Here is a 16,909-nt window from a genome sequence, read left to right as displayed (position 1 = left end):
TCACAGGCACAGCTCGTCTCCTCGATAAGGAGACTTCTCAGACTGAGATAATCCTTGCTATGCAACGGCAACTGGACGCTTTACTTAACTCCTTACAAGATTAACCCGAGATATATCGTTATCAGTGTGCTAAAAATTTTGGACTTACCACGAGATATCTCGTTGAAAAGTTAAACATGAATATTGGGCTAATACAGATTTCTCGTGGCTCAGTATTGTTACAGCAGGCTCTCCGAGATATCTCGTCCTATATCATACGTTTGGCAGTGGTATTTGCTGCTGGAAAGTCGTTGAGTTACCAACGATAATTTTCTGTATTTTTCGTGCAGACGCACGGTCATTAGTAGCACTTCAGCTGCCATCTTTGACCTTTGTTTTTTTTGTTTTTTGCGTATTTTTGCCTAATTAGGTAAGTTTGGTTGCATTATTTGTCATCTTAGACTGATTATATGTTATATTATTGATTCATCGTGTTGCTGTTGTGTCTTGTTAGCTAACCCCATGAGTATTTTGTGGTATATAGAGTAACCGGTGATCTTGAGATGTTGTTCGTTTTGTTCGTTTGTACGTATTTTTATATCGTATTTTCGCCAGTTCTAAGTAAATTTGGTTGTTTATTTGTCATCTAAGACTGTTTATATGTTATATTATTGACTTATTATGATGATTTCGTGTCGTTTGTTTGTCTCTTGACCATTTTGTGATACGTCAAGTATAATTTTTTCCAAGGATTTTTTTTTTTTTTTTCCCTTTTTTTACGATGAGTACGCACTATTTTACTAGCTCTCCAGTGGTGACTTTTAGAATCTTCTGTATTTCTTCATTTTCATGTTTTAGGTAAGTTTCATTGTTCTTTTTTTTTTTATTTTAGACTGTTTATATGATATATTGTCGAGTAATTTGTTAGTATCTTGACTATTTATTTATTATTCTAGCCTTTTATTTATTTTTTATTTTAGCCCAGTTATGGCAAATTACCATGACAACAGTGATACTGAGGAATCATTTACAGAGCTTGAAAGTTCTGGCTCAGAAGGCGACGATTCAAGCTTGGATGATTCCAGTGACGATGACAGCGATACCAATACAGATACAGTAATGGATGAAACACAATGGAGGAGAATCGCAGATTCTACTGCCCCTCCACCCCCTCGATTTTCCATTACAGGGACAACAGGTCTCAATATCCCAGGGAATATTGAACGTATGTCGCCTTTAGATTTTTCCATGTATTTTTTTTATGATGAACTGATTGAACTTATTTGCACTGAAACCAATAGATTTGCTGAGCAATGCAATGCAGAACCCAAATACGTGGCATCCTGTAACTCCACCTGAACTCAGAGTTTTCTTAGCACTAAATACTTTGAAAGGAATTGTGAAGAAGCCTGAAGAATCCTTGTATTGGTCTAAAAATCCACTTCTTAGAACCCCAATTTTTGCTGATACAAGAAAATCAGGCAGTACCTGCATTTTTCTGATAATGAAGCATACGATGCAAATTCGCATCCTAATCCCAAACTGAATAAGATATATCCTTTATTTAGTGCACTTAGAAAATAAATTTAGAACTGTCTACACCCCACAAAGAGATATTTCAATTGATGAGAGTCTCTTGCTATATAAAGGAAGATTGGGATGGGTACAATATATCCCATTGAAGAGATCAAGATTCGGCATAAAGTTCTTTATGTTATGTGAAGCGAGTACAGGATATGTGTGGAGTTTTTTTTTATTTATGTAGGTAAAGGAACACAATTCGACCAGGATTTCAATGAATTGCCTAAATCCCTTACAGGTTGTAATGACTTTACTGAAACCTCTTTTGATAAAGGCTATTGCCTTACTTAAAATAGACAATTATTACACCAGTCCTGAGTTTAGTGGATATTCTAGTAAAATGTAGAACAGATTGCTATGGCACTGTTAGAATAAATCGAAAAGACCTGCCAGTTTCATTGAAACTGAAAAGTTGAAGAAGGGGGAAATGTCTGCTTATCGTAGAGGTAAAGTTATGGCCATGAGATGGAAGGATAAAAAAGATGTTGTTCTACTCTCCACAGTTCACAATAGTGATGAAGTTGAAATTGCGAGTAGGAGAGGTACGAAAAAGAAGCCCAAAGTTGTAGTAGACTATAACCACACAATGGGTGATGTGGATAAGTTGGATCAAAACTTGGCCCCAAATTATCCTGTTCCCAGGAAAAGACAAAAAAATATTACAAAAAAGTTTCTAACATCATCTAGATCTAGCCCTTTGGAATGCATATCAGTGTTTCAAGATGAGTAATGAAAATTGCTGTTCATCTCTCAAATTCAGGTTGGAAATAATTGATTCAACTCTGAAGAAGTATCATGCTGAAATCCCTCAAACAAGACCAGGTAGAACCATCTATTTCAGCGAATCCTACCCGCTATTCAGGAAGGCATTTTCCAATTGACATTCCTCCTACACCCAAAAAGGAATTTCCTACAAGGCAATGTGTTGTTTGCTCTAGAAAAGGGATAATAATGGAAAACCGATCAGACGAGAGTCTCGCTACGTGTGAGATATGTGAGTTAGTCTTGTTGTATAACCCCCCCTGCTTCAAAATCATACCATACAAAATGATTGGGAAATACACTGGTTTATGTGAAGTGAATTTTTTTTTTTTTTTTTTTACCCAAATGAAGAGAAATATATGATTTTGTTTATTCTAATGGTGAAATTTTTTTTTTATTCAAATGAAATGAAAAAATACTTTTATCAAAATGAAGTGGAAAAATAAAAAGTTATCAAGCATCAATATGATTTTTATTCAATTCCTATTATCAAAATTACTAAAAAGAAGCATACGAGATATCTCGTGATAGAATAAAATGATTATAATTTTATACGAGATAAACTCGTTATTGGCCATAAAAAGGTTTCAGGTGGAGTTTCTAAAAATTACAATTTTACATAAAATAATCACAATCTGTTGAAATCAAATTAGAATAGAGTCTAAACAGTTATATTTTAATTTAATTCAATAAAACAATTAGATTCTTTTTGAAACATTATGTTGAAAAATAAGTCTTTTTAAGGGGTTAAGCAGAAGGATACGGTTTCTCGTCGCAAGCAAAGACGACAGACTTCCGATTAAGAGAACAAGACAGTCTTCTCCACCTGCTCCTCCTTTCGTTTCGTCCTCGTCTCCTGGTATTTCGCCCTCTAGGCTTCGTTCTGCTCCCCAGCGTTCGTCTAGAGGTGGCGGTAAACGTCAGGAGAGAGAGAGGTTTCTTCATTCTGCCCTCTCTTCTCGACGTAAGGACGCTCGGCGTTCCGATATCGACGTTTCTGATGACGATGTTTTAGTTCCTGACGGACGAACTCTAGTATGTTCTGCTCCGCTTCGTCATTCTTGTGTTGACGCTCAACGGGACGCTCGTCAAGTGTCAGTCCCTGTTTCTTCGCGGGACGTTCGTAGGGACAACTTCGCGGGACGCTAGGAGAGAGGCGCTCCGCTCGACGCTTCGTTGGACGCTCAGTTGTTTGGACGCTGATTGGACGCTTCGTTGGACCGCTCCGATGGACGCTAGTAGACATTGTCGTAAGAGCTCTTTGGACGAGAATATGGAAGTTCGCTCTCGATCGGACGTTGTTCCCGAGTCTTTTGGCTGACGCTACAACCTCTTCCTTCAACTTCGCGTTCTACTCAAGTTGTGATTGCTGATCCTGCGACTGTTAAGGATTCTGTTAAGGGTACACTCCCCTCTTCTCGTCATCGTTTCTGATATGAGACTTGGAGCAAAAGGACTTCTGCCTCTTCGGAGTTTCACTCGGGTAAGGAAGAAGGGAATTAAGCTGTTCTTCTGAGGATGTTGACGAAGAACAACCCTCGCGTCGTCTTCTTCAGACAACCAAGTTTTGGCTCGGCTGCTCCGGGATTCATTTGGAGTACCTTACCTTCCTTCCTTCTGCTCCTCCTTCTCCTCCATCGTAGTTTTTGTCGTCGAAAGCTAAGAAAACACCAGGGTTTGTGAAAATGAAGACGTCGTTGTCTACCAAGAGAGCTTTCCGTAAGGTTTAATGCCTGGATGGAGACTAGAAAAGCTAAAGGAAGCACCACCTTTCGCCCTGCCTCCGTCTAGGCTTAGCGGTAAGGCAGGGATGTGGTATGAAACCGGTGAGGAGTTAGGATTGAAGGTTCCGACGTCAGCACAAGGAGATTTTGCCAGCGTTGTGGATGCCTCAAGGAGAGCTCTTTTAGCCTCAGCGAAGGTGTCGTGGACGACTTCCGAACTGACCATCTGTTGAAGGGTCTTTATGAGGTCCTTGGAAGTTTTCAACTTTTTAGACTGGTGTCTCGGTGTTTTATTTTTGACAACCAGTCTCGTAAGCCAGATTCGATCAGCTTGGGGGAGCTGTCCAGTGTATTGTCATGCATGGACAAGGCCGTCAGGGATGGCTCAGAGGAGTTAGCCTCCTCATCTTTTTCAGCAGGGCGTGTTGAAGAAAAGATCGCTTTATTGCAATTTTGCGCTAAGTCTGTCTCTCCCTACAGAAGACAGAAACTTTTGTATGCGCCCTTCTCGAGTCATCTCTTCCCCCAGGCTATGGTGAAGGGATCTGGCAGTAAGTCTTCAGGAGAAAGCCACTCAAGACCTTTTGGCTCAGTCGTCGCGACGTCCTGTTGTCCCCTTCCACGTCTTTCAGGAGTCCAGTCCTAAGGAGGAAGCAGAAGCCCTTTCGTGGAGGATCTTCAGCTAGATCTTTACCCCGAGGAAGGAGTCTTCCTAGAGGTAGAGCCCCGGCTAAGGTCCAGGGGCAAGAAGTGAGAATGCTTTACTTCAGTCACCGGTAGGAGCCAGGCTTCAGTTGTTTGGAGGAGCCTGGAGAGAAAGAGAGGCAGACACTTGGTCTCTCAATATCATCGAGAAGGGGTACAAGATTCCTTTCGTAAGGCCTCCCCCTCTGACTTCCACTCCCAGGGACTTGTCCCCGTCGTATCCTCAAGAAAAACAGAAGATACTTTTCGATCTGCTCGAGAAACGAGCAGTGGAACAGGTGGTCTTAGACCTGGCTACGCCAGGATTTTACAACAGATTGTTTCTTGTTCTGAAAACACTCGGGAGGGTGGCGGCCAGTTTTGGATGTAAGTCCTCTGAACCTCTTCATAGAAAAGCAGAAGTTCAAGATGGAGACACCTCAGTCAGTTCTGGGGGTCCTTAAGACGGGAGATTGGATGGTATCACTCGATCTTCAGGACGCATACTTTCACATCCCGATACACCCCCAGTCTATGAAGTACCTTCGGTTCGTCCTGAAGGAAAGGTGTTTCAGTTCAGGCTCTTTGTTTCGGTCTGAGTACGGCCCCATTTGTGTTCAACATCTTAATGAAGAATGTGGTCAGGTGGCTCCATCTTTCCAACATCAGGATCTCGCTCTATCTGGACGACTGGCTCATACGAGCTTCTTCGCAGACCCGGTGCCTGAAGGACCTGCAAACGACTCTGTCTTTAGCGGCGTCCCTGGGACTTCTGGTGAACTTCAAAAGTCACATCTGACCCCAACACAGTCCATCGTGTATCTGGGGATTCAGATGGATTCAGTGGCTTTTCGGGCTTTTCCGTCCCAGGAACGTCAGCAACAAGGCATAGAAAAAGTGTCAGCCTTTCTAGGGAAGGATTCATGCTCGGTGAGGGAATGGATGAGTCTGCTGGGGACCATTTCCTCGCTGGAGAAGTTTGTTTCCCTGGGGAGGCTACACCTCCGACCTCTTCAGTTTCTTCCAGTCGGACAACTGGACAGAGAAGGACAATTTCGACATGATCTTAATCATCTCAGAAGAGGTAAAGAGCCATCTAAGATGGTGGCTCGATCCGTTAAAGATATCAGAGGGCATATTCCCTCAAGCTTCGGAACCCCCGACCAAGTGTTGTTCTCCGACGTGTCCATCCACGGGGTAGGGGAGCAACACTAGGGGGGGAGAAGTGTCAGGCACCTGGGAGGAGGGGAACAGGTAGCCTGGCATATCAACTTCAAGGAGCTGGCAGCGGTTTCAGGTTTAGCGCTCCAGTTCTTTCATGACAAAGTCTCCCGTCGAGTAGTCCAAGTCAACTCGGACAATACCACAGCCCTGGCACACTTGAAGAAACAAGGAGGAACTCACTCTCACTCCCTGTGTTCGCTCTAGCGAAAGAAATTCTGCTTTGGGCAAAGGCGAGAGATACGATCTTGACAAGGTTCATTGCCGGAGTCGAGAAACGTCCGTGCAGATCTCCTCAGTCGACAAGGGACAGTTGCTGCCGACAGAGTGGACCCTCAATCAGGACGTATGCCAGGAACTGTGGGGGTCTTTGGGGACGCCCTTTGGTGGACGTTTTTGCAACCGCAAGGACGGCGAGACTTCCTCTTTACTGCTCCCCGTTCTCGATCCGGGGGCAGTAGCAGTGGACGCCCTGTTATGGGATTGGACGGGCCTAGATCTCTACGCATTTCCCCCCTTCAAGATTCTGGGAGAATGATGAGAAAGTTCACAGCTTCGGAGGGACGAGGTTGACGTAATCGCCCCCTGTTTTAGCCCGCAGCGATCTGGTTCACAGAGGTGATGTCCTACCTGGTGGATTTTCCGAGATCTCTTCCGTTAAGGAGAGATCTACTCAAACAGCCCCACTTCGAGAGGTACCACAAAAAACCTCTCCGCTCTGAGTCTGACTGCGTTCAGGACTATCCAGAAGTTGGCCAGAGCGAGAGGTTTTTCGAAACCTGTGGCTAAAGCTATCGCCCACCGCGAGGAGACCTTCTTCATTGCGGTTTACCAATCGAAGTGGGCAGCTTTTAGAGCTGGTGTAAAAAGAAAGGAGTTTCCTCCACCACGACCTCTGTGAGCCAGATCGCCGACTTCCTTCTCTCCTCAGACGAGATTTGAAGCTTGCAGTGTCAACCATTAAAGGCTACAGAAGTGTCTTATCTGTAGTTTTTTCGACATAGAGGTCTTGACCTTGCTAATAACAAGGATCTACATGATCTACCGAGATCTTTTGAGACCACCAAGGTACCGCTAGCGAAGTTACCTTCGTGGAATCTGGACGTGGTTCTCAAGTTTTTAATGTCAAGCCGCTTTGAACCCCTTTACTCTGCCTCTTTGCGAGATTTGAACGAAGAAGACTGTATTCCTAACTGCTCTGACGACGGCGAAGAGAGTTAGCGAGATACAGGCTATTAGTAAACACGTCGGCTTCAAAGGGCATAATGTGGTCTGCTCTTTGGGTATGTCATTCCTGGCTAAGAATGAGAACCCTTCCAATCCTTGGCCTAAGACGTTCGAAATCAAGGGTATGGCAGAAATCATTGGTCAAGAGCCAGAAAGAGTCCTGAGTCCAGTCAGGGCTCTTAGAGAATATCTTCGTAGGACCAAAGGAGTGTAGAGGTTCTGTGGAGAACTTATGGTGTTCGGTCAAGAGACCTAATATGCCCATGTCCAAGAATGCACTGGCATTCTTTTTAAGGAACACCATTAAGGAGGCGCACTCCAATTGTAAAGACAGTGACTTTAAACTCTTAAAGTTAACGCTCACGAAGTAAGGGCTATTTCGACTTCTATAGCCTTTCAGAAAAATATGGCTCTCAAAGTATTTTAACTGCCACTTTTTGGAGAAGTAACTCGGTGTTCGCCTCGCACTATTTACGGGAGGTCAGAACGACATGAAGAAAAACTGTTACTCTCATGGACCATACGTCGCCGCAGACACTATCTTGGGGGCAGGAGGTAGCACTCATCCTTTTCCCATAGAAAAGGGTAGGTGAGTTTTTTTTTTTAATGATTGTAATGTTTTATGGTTGTAGGGTCGGCCGCCGAATACGGTCGTCCCTTCTTTTAGCCTTTGTATATGGGAGTATTTTTGTGGTGGTTTTTGCCTCGTTGTCCTCAGAAGTATGGTCATGGTCTAGTCACATTGTGGTCTCGTCCCCGTTGACAGATCATCTAGAGCGCACCAACTACACAGGTCTCTACCTTGTTGGTAACTCTAGTGAAGCAGATGCAGGCTTGGGTGACAGTAATCACGAAGCAGCTATGCTAACAGTAGGAACCAAGATGTCAATCATCTACATTTATATGTTTCCTAAAATCCTTTTTTCTGTCTCTCCCACCGCCAAAGGTGGGATTCAGCTATATATATATCTGACAGGTAAGTTTCATGAACAAAATGATATTGTTAGATACAATAAAGTTTGTTCATACTACCTGGCATATATATATTTTTAGTACCCACCACCTCCCCTCAGGAGACAGTGGAGATAGAAATCTGATTGAAAATGGGAATGGTTCCTGACACCCGCCTCCCAGCAGCGGGAATGGGTACTAACCACCCTACTCCCACTACTGTGTCGTAAGTTTTTTTAGAAATTCTGTCGGACTTCAGAGAATACAGCTATATATATATCTGCAGGTAAGTATGAAAAAACTTTATTGTATCTTAACAATATCATTTTCTTTTCTTGAAATTCTTGAGAATAATTCTTGGACTGGAAGCTTCAGAAAAGTGGTTTTTCCTAGCTCATTGGCAACTTCAGTGGGCTCTGTGATCAGTGTCATTTATTTTTAACGAGGTAATGGTGACGCAACAAATTTCCCACTCAATTTCCTTATTTTGCGCCACACCACTTTCAGTGGAGTCTTTGAGTTCATTCCGTTAATATAGTAAAGCCAACGTAATCTTTTGGCTCTCTTATAAAAGCGCCGTTGCTTGGGTAAAGCACGTTTGTAGATCAATTTAGACTGGAGGAGAACACTAGTTTTGTAACGTCTGTAGCACTTCCTAGTAACCCTCCTCAGAATACCACAAGTCTTATTCCACCAGGGAACTGCAGGTCTACGAGGTTTGCCTTTCGTTTTGGGAACAGAGCCTTCGGCACTCTTCAGAGTAGATTCAATAAGTAATCATAAAGCATCTAGTGAGAATGAAATGACTGAAACTTCCTATCTAGTATGATGCCCTTACTGAATTTATCCCAGTCTGCCTCCTCTACCTTCCACTTCGGTAAAACTTCAGATGGACCATTCACGGCTTATTTCAAATGGATCGGGTAATGATCACTCCCATTTAAATTTTCGTTACAGACCAACTAAAATCAAGGTGGGATACTTGTTGAAGAGATACTAGGTCCAGTGCAGAGAAATGATGATCATGAATGCTGTGGAAAGTCATTGACCCATTATTATATAGGATAACATCATTCCTATCATTAACGTCTTCAACAATTAATTTCCCTTTACTGTCTAGAAACCGACTTCCCCATAGGGGGGTTGTGGGCATTAAAAATCTCTTAAGAGAAGTAAAGGAGCTGGAAGTTGGTTAACCCTTAAACGCCGACTGGACGATTTTTACGTCGACATTTTTTTGTCTCGGGTGCTGACTGGACGTATTTTACGTCGACATACAAAAGTTTTTTTAAAAATTCGCAAGGAAAAATACTTTCAGGCCTACCAGCCGAAAACTCTTGAATCACGCACCTTGGGGATGATGGGATTCACGGATCAAGTTGTTTTTTGTTTACAATCGTTACGCTGGGCACGCAAGCGCAAAATTTCTTTCTTGCCGCACTAAAAAGTATCTGTGACACATCTCGGAAATTATTTCGTCACTTTGACATAATTTTTGTACCATTTTAAATTAGCCGTTACATGGAGTATTATATGAAAAATGTGTGCATTTTTTATGCAGAATACAACAAAAAATACTCATGATTGTAGCTTTTATCAGTTTTGAGATATTTTCATATAAATAACGATAAGTGCCAAATTTCAACCTTCAGTCAACTTTAACTCTACCGAAATGGTCGAAAAACGCTATTGTAAGCTAAAACTCTTATATTTTAGTAATATTCAATCATTTAACTTAATTTTGCAACTAGTTGGAAGTCTCTAGCACAATATTTCGATTTATGGTGAATTTATGAAAAAACTTTTTCCTTACGTCCGCGCGGTAACTCTTCCGAAAAAAATCATACATGCGATTGTGGTAATGTTTGCACCATTTTAAATTAGCCGTTACATAAAGTTTTATATATGAAATGTGCGCAATTTCATGCACATACAATTAAAAACAATCCATGGTTGTAGCTTTTATCAATTTTGAAATATTTTCATATAAAAAATGATAAATGGCAAATTTTCAACCGTCGGTCAATTTGACTCTACCGAAATGGTCGAAAAATGCAATTGTAAGCTAAAACGCTTATATTCTAGTAATATTTCAAGCATTTACCTTCATTTTGCAACTAATTGGAAGTCTCTAGCACAATATTTCGATTTATGGTGAATTTATGAAAAAAATAACATTTTCTTTACGTCCGCGCTGTAACTCTTCCGAAAAATCATACTGCGATTGTGGTAATGTTTGCACCATTTTAAATTAGGTGTTACATAACCGTTTTATATATGAAAATGTGCGCAATTTCATGTATAATACAACAAAAAATAGTTGAAGGTTGTAGCTTTTCTCATTTTTGAAATATTTGCATATAAATCACAATAAATAGAAAAAAAAAACCACGTTCGGGTCAAATTTGACTCTACGAAATGGTTGAAAAATGCAATTGTAAGATAAAACTCTTACAGTCTAGTAATATTCAGTCATTTATCTTCATCGTGAAACAAATTCGAAGTCTCTAGCACAATATTTAAATTTATATGAATTTTTAAAAAAAACTTTCTTCCCTTCGCGCGCGGATTCTCCGCCACAAATCTCCGAAATGCGTAAGTCCCATTCTCGGAATATTTGCTCCATTTCATATTAGGCATTTTATAGAGTTTTTATATATGAAAATGTGCGCAATTTCATGTAGAATAAAACGAAAATATTTGAAAGTTGTAGCTTTTCTTATTTCCGAAATAATTGCATATAAAAAAATATATATAAAAAAATTTGACATTCGGTCAACTTTAACTCGTCAGATATGGTCGAAAACTGCATTTGTAAGCTAATATTCTTACAGTATAGTAATATTCAATCATTTTTCTTCATTTTGAAAGAAATTGGAAGTCTCTAGGCAAAATATTTTAGATTTATGGTGAATTTTTGAAAAAAAAATATTTTGTTTACGTCCGCGCGTTACGAATTCATGCATTATTTTGTGATAATATTTTCTTTGTGTTGCTTTTATCGTTTTACAATGTGTATATACCAAAATGATCGCAATTTAGCGTACATTACACGGAAAAAAGTAACTTGTTACCTTTAAACCGTTTTGCGCACAGCGCGATTTGAATACAATTATATATGAAAATTTTGTTTTTGCATATCATATATCGCATTATTTATATATGATAATGATAATTTTTTTCATTTCTGATGGTTGCATACTAAACTTCAGGCAATGAAAAAAAGAGGAGACCAAAAATGAACTCTTAATCTTCAAAACTAAGCGCGCTGTGATTTTTCAAAACTAAGCGCGCTTGTGATTTTTTGAAAAAAAATATTTTTTTTCCGCTTCCGCCCTCACTCTGAAACGTCTCTGGCACACGGGAGACATTTTTTTTTTTTTTTTTACCGCTTCGGCGTTTAAGGGTTAATTAAAGGACTGAATATCTTCACTGTTAAAAGCAAGATATGGTGGAAGGTATAAGCAGCAGACTGTTATCCTCTTTTCCAAGATGACTGAAATAGCAACAGACTGTAGAGTTGTATTTAATTGTATTATGGAGTGCTGCAGAGATTTATTACAATAATTGCAGCACCCTTCATGGGCCCGACCACCACTTGGGGGAGAGGAGTTAAATATTGAATTATAAGGAGTTACCTAACATTGTCTCCTGCAGGCATATAATCCCTGGATTGGATTCAAGATTAAGACTTTAAGGTCTTCTGTATGGGCTCTGAGACCTTTACAGTTCCACTTAGGGATATCGAACATGAATGTTAAGGTGGTAAAAGTGCTACTTCCCCTACTCCTTAGTGTGGAGTGGAAAGTTCTCTTTTATAAGTGACTGTTTCTTTAATCCCTTTTTATTTGAATTGGAATTTAGTGTTTTTGGCTGATCATATTTCTGGTTATGATTCTGATCAGAAATTTCTACTCTGATCTGAATCACAAGGTTCATTTGTCTTTTTTAGGGCGCAAGACTGATCAGAACTCTCCCCCTGTTTTTGGCTGAAACTGCTTTTGGGGAATCACCTTTCCAGGTGGAGAGATCTCTTCCAAAACACTGAACCCATTTGAGGTTTTTATTTTTAAATCCATCATTATTTTTGGGGATGTATTCCTTGTGCGCTTCTTGGTGGATTGTAATTATAGTTTTGTTTTCATTTTTGTTTGTGGCTGTGACAATTGATGGCTCTGAGTAGCTCTATCTAATTGGGCTTGGTCCTCTTGGCATATTCTTGTTGGAAGTGTTTTTGTAACAGCTTCCCAAATTATTAATTGATTTTGGCTCCCTGTTTTTTTTGGGAGGTGAGCCTGCAACTCAATCATATTTAGTCACCTTTGTATTGACTTTGGAGGTGAGTTTTCTGTACTTCTTGAAGTAACAAAAACTATTGGTGTTGGGACTCCAAGGCACTAGCAGATGAAAATTTCTTGACAGATTGGGGATTTTCATTATTTACAGTCCATGGAGTAGCAGGTGTGTGATGCCTATTATCAGATGCAGTTATTAGTTGCCTTACATTGCTGGAATTTTTCATAAGTCTTATTGCTGGAGCATAGGTAGAGTTGGCACTTTTGTTTTGCCCCCATTATCACACGCTTTGCTTCGCTAATGCTGATATGTTCATTGTCAGCCACTGCCAATACATCTTCAACTCTGTATCTGAGGCAAGCCCTAGAATTTGGAGAGTGATCACCCTTACATTGAAAACAGTATTGGGCTGCTACACAATCGTCAAAATTATCATGCTCCGCAGATCACACAGAACACTTTTGTTGTTTTCACACGAGTCTTGAATGTGGCCATATTGAACATTTGTGATAGTTTAGGATTTCTTTTATATCTTTTAACCTGCATCCTCTCATGGCCAACAATGATAGTATCAGATAGGTAACTGGAGAAGGTTAAAAGGATAGCTGCATCCCCTCCTAGTTTTTTATGTGAGATACACAAGGACATCGATGGAGAATCTCCTCCTCTTCAAAAACATGCAGGTCTTTTGAGTATACTACCCCTTTCAGTGTGTTAAAGAATCTATGCAATGCAATACATTCAATATTTCCACTTTCAGGAGGTTTAAAATTCGGTAGTAAAATTGCTTTGGTTTCATTACCAGCTTTTATTAGCAAGCTCTTTCAAATTTCCAATGGGAATGGAACCTACCTTGCTCTCGATACATTCAGCAGCCTTTATAAAAATTTTTCCTCCCTCCTTGTAGCTAGCAACATACCATATAGGGGTAGGAAGTGCTCTGGTACATGGGGGCTGGTCCATGTTCTTCGTTCTTAGGGATAAAATCAAATGGCTCATCATTTAAATTTTTCACTGAAAACACTTTTGTGCTAAGAACCTCCAATCCCCCCCAAAAAAATTGGAACAGCAGGAAAGGACTGCTTGTCTTTTTCTAGAAGTAATTTCATTCTTTCCACTTTACCAAATTGTTTCATTACACTGTACAAACGCTCATAATCTAATGACAAGTTTATAGAAGTTGCAATGTAAGACTACCCATTAGGATCAAATCCACCAGATTTACTAATACCCTGGTGTCTCAGTGTTTGGTTCTGTCCAATAGCCGAGCTCATATCCATCTTCATGCCAGAAGTCGCTGCCAGTACCAGTAAGTCGTTGGATCCAGGGGAGGGAAAACTATTGTTCAAATCCAAAGAATTATGCCAGTTCACATTCAGAAGTCCAAAAGGTGCACACCCAACACCTAAGAGCCCTGCTTGAGACCCCAACGGCACATCAGAAAGGGAAACCCAGGCAGCTTCTAATGCCCAGTCTCACCACCCCAACAAACTGTCAAAAGCCCACAAAGCGATCCCAGGATAATAAGCACGCACATACCAGACCACCTCACACAAACCGGCTCGACTACACACCCAAAACTGTTTGGTTTTATCAAGAAAGTATCGTGGATCAGTCAGGTATATTTGCATTCTCCACCAATGGCACAAGTGAGAATTGACTCCCAATAGTCCACCCCATACCCTACCCTTTTGGGATAGCATTAATATGCTTGCAGTGGCCCAGGTATAAGCCAATCCACCTGCTGAGAGTTCTGCCCCCACTAATGGGGACTGACTCCCCACTCCAAACGTATTGGTGGGCTTCCGGACAGAAGCCAGGAGTCCCATCACCAAACACCAGTCCACCCTGGAGGTTCCGATGGGCTGATCCTGGAGATGGCTCTTCCCTCAAGATGGGCAATAGGAAAATCCCATCACTATCTCTTAGGTCCAAACCATATCGGGTGGCGACTCAACCACCACAACTCCCACAATTAGCTTTGAATGCAAACCTAAGCAGTAAAACTTATCAAAAAGTGAAAATTCCACTAAATTACTCCAAAAAATTTCTAATATTTTTTAATACATGAGACTCTTAGACTCAAACCTGGGAAAAAATTCCAGGGTTCAATAGCCCCCTCACCACGTCAAGGTGGTCTCACTTTGAGGGGGTGTGCAAGGTATGGCTGTATACACTAAGTTTGGATGACTCATTTATCATAAGAAAAGCTTGGAATGTAGTTGCCATGGTCTTATTTGCTTTTCCTGCAATCCAAATATATTGTAGTTCCATATATGACTGCCTCCTGGAGTGGATTGATATGGCTTAGTCACAGATTCAAAAGCTTCATTCATTATTTGCAGACTAACGCAAAGCACAGCTAGTGGCTTAATGTAAATTCCACAGGTAAACATGGCTGGGCTGCTCAAGTTCTGTCGATATTCTGATTTTGTACAGCTACTTGAGGAACCCATGCATATTTCTGGTAACAGGTTAGACTTCATATTCACTGAGGTTTCAGCTATTGTTAGGTCCAAGGTCTGCCAGTAATAGGCACTTTCACAATTGTGCCATTGAAAATGCATATGTATTTTTGTTCTCTCTCGTGAATTACATTCATAACATTGTTTCCCCTGTAAAATAAAACTGGATGGCTTGAATAGTAACTGTAGGAAAGAAAATGTGCATGCCTGAATATGTAGGGGGAACTGGATTAGTATATATATATTATTCACACGTAGCTGTAAACCATACAGTACATGTGTTTATTTTTTAGGGGAATATTAAGATGACTGAAATATTAATAATATCATTCCAAAGATTAATACAGTATTAGGATATAGTTAAAGTATATTTGATGTAGGATAATAGTTTAAAGTATATTTGATGTAGGATAATAGTTTAAGGTATACAAATGTTGTTTGTGTGAGCTTTCAAAATACAGTTATAAGCATTTTTAGAGGAGGGGGTTCCAAGTATTTGCAGAATTTAGCTCTTCTTGGGTGGTTTTGGTTGCTATCCCCCGCAAATAAGGGGGTCGACTGTGTTAGCAGTTATGACTTCGACCATTGATGGATGGTCTCTTGTTTGTCACTTTTTCATGAGTTGTATTTCAATAGAGATCTTTCATATTCACAACTGATCCCCTTTCCTGCCGAGAGCAACCAGATTTGCTGAACAGGAGCATCAATATGCTGTAAATGTGCCCTGCTGTTGAACTTCTCAGTTCCAGAGGTCCTTTATGCTCACTCCATTGGAGAGTGGAACAGACTCCCTGATGAAGTTGTCCAGTTGGAACGGCAAAAGTTCAAGCAAAGATGTAATGCATTACATACTACCCTAATGCTAATCTTCTTTTATTTCAACATTTTTTTTTCTTTTATCTATTTATTAATTTATTTGTTATGTTTAATAAATGAGATTTATCTCTGCATTCCCCTGTGCCTTCCTAATGAGTAGCATATTCTTTGGAAGCTTTAAAGTCAATAGCCCCTGCGAGCTTGTTCCATAAGAATAGGGTTCATCTTCTGAATAATAAAATATAAGGTATGAACAAGACTCATTGGAATCAAAGAATATATTTGGTAAATCACTTAAATTTTGTTAAGTCTATTATGCTTCCTAGTTACACTTCCTAGAACTACCAAAAATTAATTTGCAGTTAGTATTTACTACTCAAAAAAGAAAAGTTCCCAGGCATTGCCCCCTAAAGCAGACCTGCTATCTTTTACCATTAGTAGCTTGGTATCATCTCAGATAATGTCTGCTTGAACTTTTGGAAGACTACCAAGACCGATTTTTCAGGAGCACCTGTCACAGAAAAGTTGCCTCAGGTGTGGACAGAGTAGACGCATCTGTAACAGCACTTCTTGACTTGTGTGGTTACTCGTCAGTCAAACCCACCTGACTGCTTCAGCTATTGCATGTGAATGGGTGATCCTAGTGAGACAGTATGAAAATAGACCTTACCTTGAAGATCTGCATATGTTCTCTGTAGCATAGCAAGAAAATGGAAAAGTAGTGCAGACTAAAACAATACATACTAAAAAGATTGCTCAAGGCATAAATGGGTACAGATATAAACAGTATGGTGTAACAAATATCTCTAAGACTAGTACATGGAGAGCTAAATCATTTGAAAATGCACTGAACACTTGAAACTTTACACCAAAACTTTATAAAAATATAATAGTACACACAAAACCTTGAAAAACACACTGAAAAATCACCAATCGAAGCAGTGAAGTGTAATTTTTGAGATACTAAAAGAATAAATATGTAACCACTCAGTCAATGGTACTGCGAAGCTGGCGATACAAGAGAGCATCAGCAATTGAAAAGCGCTTGCTAAGGTGTAGTGATATTATTGTCACTTATGGAAAGAAAAGAACTGGAAAAGGACAATGATGCTAGAGAAATAATTTTATATAATAAATAATGCTGAAAATGTCAGTTGTGCATTGAAAACAGATAGGGAATCATCGTGGTAGTTTTAACAGTAC

The 16,909-nt window shown here is 40.2% G+C and overlaps 1 protein-coding gene across 1 annotated transcript in view; it reads left to right on the top strand.

Annotated features, from left to right (window-relative positions):
* LOC135215280 (ATP-dependent DNA helicase PIF1-like) overlaps positions 1-16,803 on the top strand; it is a 72,715-nt gene extending 55,912 nt beyond the window's left edge. Inside the window, exon 5 of the mRNA XM_064249825.1 lies at positions 16,212-16,803. Coding sequence (XP_064105895.1) covers positions 16,212-16,255 — 44 coding nt within the window. The 3' untranslated portion in view covers positions 16,256-16,803. The remainder of the gene's footprint in view (positions 1-16,211) is intronic.
* Positions 16,804-16,909: the final 106 nt, after the last annotated feature.

This window comes from Macrobrachium nipponense, chromosome 5, assembly GCF_015104395.2.
Source record: "Macrobrachium nipponense isolate FS-2020 chromosome 5, ASM1510439v2, whole genome shotgun sequence".
Classification (NCBI taxonomy): Eukaryota; Metazoa; Arthropoda; class Malacostraca; order Decapoda; family Palaemonidae; genus Macrobrachium; species Macrobrachium nipponense.
This window is presented reverse-complemented; position numbering and strand designations above follow the sequence as displayed.